This window comes from Furipterus horrens, unplaced genomic scaffold (genome assembly GCF_987537825.1).
Source record: "Furipterus horrens unplaced genomic scaffold, mFurHor1.1.pri manual_scaffold_9, whole genome shotgun sequence".
Taxonomy (NCBI): domain Eukaryota; kingdom Metazoa; phylum Chordata; class Mammalia; order Chiroptera; family Furipteridae; genus Furipterus; species Furipterus horrens.
Genome location: NW_028327179.1, coordinates 24,898,592 through 24,905,516, shown reverse-complemented (window position 1 = coordinate 24,905,516; position 6,925 = coordinate 24,898,592). Strand labels below are relative to the sequence as shown.

The following is a 6,925-nucleotide window of genomic DNA, read 5'->3' as shown; positions in this document are numbered from 1 at the left end:
GTTTTACTTCTGGTTTTGTGGGGCAGCTAAGAGAAGAGTTACATAATAGATAACACAACAAATCTTTAAAATTTGTTCCCTCTAACCCCTGACCCTTTTCCTCTTTCTTTGAAACCCTTCAGATTCTCTTCCCTCTTCCTGTCACCTCAATCTTCCTTCTGATCTCTTTTTCAGTGTCTCTGTCCCTTTCTTGTTTGAAGAAATTTATGAATTTGTATCTTTAACCATCAACCCTACCGTAAAACAGATAATAGACATGTTCTTGAAAAGACCCGAGGTAAGAGGAGGGTATAAATAACTAGTGTTAATTTAACACATCTAGTTGATAATTATGTGGGGGGAGCTACATTTTTAAATATGTAGAGTGTAACACCTATTTAAATATGTTATAAAAACACAAATATAATAAAGTGTAAATGCAAAGTATTTTCCAAGGGTATTTCTTTCTTTCTTTTATTTTCTTTTTCTTTCTTTCTTGTTTTATTTTATTTTTTTCCCACCCTGAACACACCCAATCTTATCTGTACAGAATTTTTAACGTGTATTCAACAAGATGCTGGATATTATGGGGATACACAAAAAGAGATCTACCGAGCCCCGAGCCCCAGCCCGGCCGCCGCCGCCAGCGCCGCTCAGAGCGCGCGCAGCCATGGCCGGAGCCCGGACCCTGCTCCCGCTCCTGCTCGGGCAGCTCCTGGCCGTGGCGCTGGTGACCGAGGCGCAGAAAATGGGGCCTCGAGGCCCCCCTGGCCCCCCAGGGCCCCCTGGGAAGCCGGGCAAGGACGGCATCGATGGAGAAGCTGGTCCTCCGGGTCTGCCTGGGCCCCCGGGACTGAAAGGGGCTTCGGGGAAGCCAGGGAAGCCAGGAGAGGCCGGGCTGCCAGGGCTGCCCGGCGTGGACGGCCTGACCGGGAGAGAAGGACCGCCTGGACTCAAGGGCACTCCCGGAGAACGGGGAAGTCTGGGCCCCCCGGGGCCACCTGGGCTTGGGGGCAAAGGACTCCCCGGACCCCCCGGAGAAGCAGGGGTCAGTGGGCTCCCAGGCGGACTCGGCCTCCGGGGTCCCCCGCGACCCTCTGGACTCCCGGGCCTGCCTGGCCCTCCCGGACCTCCTGGACCCCCTGGTCACCCAGGAGTCCTTCCCGAAGGCGCGGCTGACCTTCAGTGCCCGGCCGTCTGTCCGCCAGGGCCCCCCGGCCCCCCAGGAATGCCGGGCTTCAAGGGACCCACTGGCTACAAAGGGGAGCAAGGAGAGGTCGGCAAGGACGGCGAGAAGGGTGACCCCGGCCCGCCTGGGCCCCCCGGTCTCCCCGGCACCGTGGGGCTGCAGGGCCCGCGGGGGCTGCGAGGACTGCCAGGGCCGCTTGGGCCTCCCGGGGATCGGGGTCCCATTGGCTTCCGAGGACCCCTCGGGATCCCAGGAGCCCCCGGGAAAGCGGGTGACAGAGGCGAGGGGGGCCCAGACGAGTTCCGGGGCCCCAAGGGCGACCTGGGCAAACCGGGTCCCAAAGGAGCCCCCGGAGTGGCCGGGCCACTTGGGGAGCCGGGCATGCCGGGCAAGGACGGCCGGGACGGCTTGCTAGGACTGGATGGTGAGAAGGGAGAGGCGGGTCGCACTGGCGCCCCAGGAGAGAAGGGTCCCAACGGGCTGCCGGGCCTGCCTGGACGAACAGGGTCCAAGGGTGAGAAAGGAGAGCTGGGCAAAGCTGGAGACAGATGGGTGAGGCCGGCCCCTTGGGAGAGCCCGGGGTCCCAGGGGACATGGGCGTGCCGGGCGAGCGCGGCGAGGCGGGCCACAGAGGCTCAGCGGGGGCGCTCGGTCCGCAAGGCCCTCCTGGGGCGCCTGGTATCCGAGGCTTCCAGGGCCCGAAGGGCAGCATCGGGGACACTGGCCTGCCAGGCCCCCAGGGCCTCCGAGGCGGCGGGGGCGACCGGGGCCCGGAAGGAGCCACGGGTCCCAAGGGAGACCAGGGCATCGCCGGTTCCGATGGTCTTCCCGGGGACAAAGGCGAGCCGGGACCCCGCGGCCCCGTTGGACCCAAAGGAGAGCCTGGCAGTCGAGGGGAACTGGGCCCGAGAGGCATCCAGGGTCCCAACGGCACCAGCGGCGTGGAGGGTGTGCCAGGCCCCCGCCCCCCCCGCCCCCCCCCCCGGGCCTGTGGGCTTACAGGGCGTGCAGGGCGTGCCTGGCATCACCGGAAAACCCGGGGTCCCGGGAAAAGAAGCCAGTGAGCAGCACATCAGGGAGCTGTGTGGGGGCATGATCAGTGAACAAATCGCGCAGTTGGCTGCTCACCTGCGGAAGCCGTTAGCGCCGGGAGCCATCGGGCGGCCTGGCCCTGCTGGCCCCCACGGGCGCCCCGGGCCCCCTGGTTCCATCGGTCACCCTGGCGCTCGGGGGCCCCCTGGCTTCCGCGGCCCCACCGGTGAGCTGGGAGAGCCCGGACCCAGAGGAAACCCGGGGGACAGAGGAGACAAGGGCGCGGTCGGTGTGGGTCTGGACGGGCCTGACGGAGACCAGGGCCTGCAAGGACCGCAAGGCGTGCCTGGCGTTGGCAAAGATGGCCAAGACGGGGCCCACGGCGAGCCCGGGCCGCCCGGAGACGCGGGCCTTCCCGGAGCTGTTGGCGCGCAGGGGACCCCCGGCATCTGTGACACCGCGGCCTGCCAAGGAGCAGTGATGGGCGGGGGCGGGGAGAAGTCGGGTCCCAGAAGCTCCTAAGACACAACCCAGGCAGCAAGTGACGCTGGCTGAAGTGCTGGGCTCTGCAGCGCCCGTTGCTAAGGCCACGCCACGTCCACAGCCTTGCTGGCCTGCCCCCTCCCCCTGCGTCCTCAGTGGCAGCACCTGGTCACCTGTCCCCGCGCGTCCTCCACCAGCTGCTGAGAAGGTGGTCTCCTCGTGGGTTCCCAGCGGCCCATCTGGCAGTGACCGCGAACCTCGGAAATGGGCGCCGCGCGGTAACACCGGGCCGGCCAGGGGCCACACACAACTGGTACACGTCCCCGAGAGAAAACTGCAACCTGTTTACATGGCGTTTGTGTAAAAAGCAGTGATAACCCCAACAAAATGATCGATGAAGCCCTCAGATTCGTGACTGCCCACAGGGCCCAGCGCCCCCCGCACCAAGGTCTAGTCTGGCCCCCGGTTTCTGTACAAACTTGAAACTGTCTGAGCAACAGTATTTATTGACGGTGACTTTGCATTGCACTAAACCTGTTGGTGTTCTCTGTTGTAATAAATAAAGCCACTCGTTTGGAAAAAAAAAAAAAAGAGATCTACAGTATGTTCAGGAATCTCGAAGGGGAAGTGATCAGTATGGGCAGGAAAAGTTGGAGAAGGATCCACTAATGTGTGACTGACCACATATCTGCTCTGACTCAGGTGCCTTTCACTTTGAGGGCAGTGGTATCTGTCTCCTCCCCCTTTGAATTTAATACCCTCAGGTCATTTTCCAGGCTGCAGAAAAGAGAAAGTCATGAAGTCACATTAACTTTTGTCCCATCTCACTCTCACTTAAATTTATTTCTCATACACAAGCCAGAGGTGTCTTTTTGTCTTCAAGATATGTTTTAATTTGCAACTACATCCTGTGGTCAGTAACACATAAGTGTATTCTTTAAAAACAAAGCCAAAAACTTTACAGGTAAAGCTGAAGTCCCATTTGATCATTAACTTCAGGAGTTTTATATGTAGCAGATTATGGGCACATTCACACTCATAAAACATTCATCATAGTGGTTTGCCTAGCATGTATGTCTTATATAAAGGAAATCTAACACTGCACATTATTTTTCAGCTTGATTTTTTTCACTCAATGTTTTGTTTTAGAAGATCTCTTGATATTGAGATGTATAAGTATGGTTCATTCATATTACTGGCTTTTTAATATTCCATGTGAATATACTGCATTTTATTAATCTAATCTATTTATGAATGCTAATGGCCTTCAAATTTTACTATTATTAAAATATTTTAGTAAGCAATTACTCATCAAAATATGCTTTATTGAGTATTTCCCAAGTGCAAGGCATTGCTCTTCTTTTTTTTTAACTTTATTTATTTATTTTTAGAGAGAGGGGCTGGGAGAGAGAGAGGAAGAGAAACATTGATTCATTGCCTCATATACCCTGAAAAATGAATCCCCAGTTGAGGCCAAACCTGCAACCCAGGCATGTATGTGTCTTGACTGGGAATCAATCCTGAGACCTTTTGCTTGGCAGGATTATGTCCGACTCACTGAGCCACACCTGTCAGGGTTGCAAGACATTGTTCTGAATGCTTAGAATATGTCAGTGAATGAAACAGACAGAAATCTCTACTTTACTGTTGTTTGCATTATAACAAGTTTGACAATAAATAATAAACAATTAAAAATAGAAGAGAATATAAGTTATGAAACAAAGAAAATCAGTATAATGTAAACAGGATAAAAGCACTAAAGTGAGAGTTTGAGTTTCTGTATTAAATAGAGTGGTCAAGGTAGGACTCTTTGAGAATATTATATTTGAAAAAAATATTGTCGGCAATAAGGAATTAGCCAAGAAGCTATTTTGGAGTAAATGGTTATAGGAAGGGAATACAAAGACCTTAAAGCAATAGAATTTCCCATGTGTTTCAAGAACATCAAGAAGGGCAAGGTGATTGAAATGGAGAAATGGAAGGAGAAAGTAGTAGAAGAAGAGGTTGAGGGAAGGGTGAAGGACACAGTGTGTATGTGACCACATAGGCCATTATAAAGATTTTGCCATTTACTCTGAATGAAATGGAAAGGTACTGAATGTTTTAAGCAGCAAGTACTTAGAGTATTATACTAGCTACCACTTATGGAATAGATCGTAGGAAGGCAAAAGCAGAAGAGCTTAGGAGGGTTCTTTTTTTTTTTTTTTTTTTTTTTTACATACTGACTCATTTTTATTGTTTTTCTATTATAGTTGTCCCATTATTTCCCCCATTGCTCCCCTCTACCCTGCCTACCTCGCTTCCCACATTCAATCCCCATTCTGTTGTCCATGTCCATGGGTCATTCATATTAGTTCCTTGACTAGACCCTTCCCCTACATTCCCCCTTTTCTCCCTCCCCGCTCCCTCCTGGTCGCTGTCAGTCTGTTCCTTGTTTAAATGCCTCTGGTTCTATCTTGCTCATTTGCTTGCATTGTTCATTAGTTTACTGTAATAGGTGATATCATATGGTATTTGTCTTTCACTGTTTGGCTTATTTCACTAAGTATAATACTCTCCAGTTCCATCCATGTTGTCGCAAAAGGTAGGAGTTCCCTCTTTCTTTCTGCTACACAGTATTTCATTGTATAAATGTACCACAGTTTTTGGGGTTTTTTTTTTTTATCCACTCATTTACTTAGGAGGGTTTTGAAGTAATTCAGGCAATAGTTAATGGTATCCTGGACCAGGAAAATAGAAGTGCAGGTGTGAAGTATGTGCGAGTCTGGATATATTCTTAAAGTAGTACCAAAAGGATTTGCTAATTGATTAGTTGAGGCATAAAAAAAGGGACGAGTTAATGATGACTTTAAGAACTTGGGGCTAAATAACTGAAAGTTGTCATTTACTGGAATAAAGAAGGCTGAAAGAGGAGCAGGTTTGGAGCATCTGCTCATTTGGAAACCAGAATCCGAGATGAGGATTAAATTGCTGACTTGGGAAGTGCAAGACCAAGGCCGTGAGGATAAGAAGGAGAAAGCAAGTGAGGTAAAGCCAGATGAAAATCAAACTAAGTAATAGCTTACTAAAAGGGCTGCATCATTCAGAGCCAGGAAGAGATGCAGCAGGTAGTAAACACATGTGTTTATTCAGAAGTTTAGACTTCTAAGAAAGGTTTTCAAAGAAAAACTGCACTTCAGAATAGTTCAGAAGAAAGACAAAATTTACCTGGTCGGTTTCCTCCCATCTCTCGTTTTCCATTAGTCAAGGGAATACAATCGCAATGCTTTTCTGGATGCTATTAGGTAGTTCCTTGTTGGTCAATGAGCAAAAGAGATTCCACACCTCATTCTTTTCATTGCAGTTCAGAAGTAGATGGGGCTTGGTTTGTGGCACACGAGGGTGGAGAAGCCTTCCAGTGAGCTCAGAAAACTTGGCAAGGGCGCTGGCAAAGACAGCAGCAGTGTGGCCCCTAAGTTAGAAAGCATCTCTAAAGAAAAAGGTGGTCAAAGGAATTTGAAGAGGCACAGAAGGCTTTTGTCTAATAAAACAGTAGTTGATGAGCAGGCCACTGGATGTGTGAGGTTGTAGTTTAGGAGAGTGAGCTGGTCTATCTTGAAGTCATCTGCCTACAGATGCCATTTAAAGCCACACATTTTACATAACTAAGAAAATGAATGTAGTTGGAGAAGCTCAAAGCCTGAGCTTGGGGATACTCTGAACTGACAGGGCCAGAAAAGTGAGAAAACAACAATGGAGAATGAGGAATGAGCAAGTTATATGAAGGGAGAACAACCTAGAAGTGTTTAGAAACGGAAATACTAAGTTACAGAGTCTGCACCATTCATACTTTAATAGACATTCTCAGATTGCCCTGAAAACTGGCTGCCCCGATGTAGATAATATCACTCTATGAGAGTTTGTTTCCAGAAACGTAACCAACATTGAAATTAATTTCAATTGTTTTCCTAATTTGACAAAAGAAAAGAATGGTATCTTACTGTTCTTCCAAATTTCACTTGCTTATTTAGTGCAATTGGATAATTTAAAAATAAATTTTCAAGTCGACTGAGTTTCATTTTTTGAAGAATTATCTCTGTTTTTCTCCAGTTTTTGTATAGTTGTCTGTACTTTTCTTGTTGCCTTGTTAATGTTCTTTATGTTGTATACTCCCTTGTTTTGTGTTATCGATATATAATATTTTATTTGTATTTATATATGTTTTTCTCCCAATTTCTCTCCTTCTTGTTAACTTCGTTTATG

At 49.4% G+C, this 6,925-nt stretch overlaps 1 protein-coding gene across 1 annotated transcript; it reads left to right on the top strand.

Moving 5' to 3' along the window:
* The first annotated feature begins 637 nt into the window (after positions 1-637).
* On the top strand, positions 638-3,236 carry LOC150001459 (uncharacterized). The gene is given in 3 exon segments (XM_090287166.1): positions 638-1,711; positions 1,714-2,145; positions 2,147-3,236. Coding segments are annotated over 3 exon segments (2,070 nt in total). The 5' UTR covers positions 638-649; the 3' UTR covers positions 2,723-3,236.
* Positions 3,237-6,925: the final 3,689 nt, after the last annotated feature.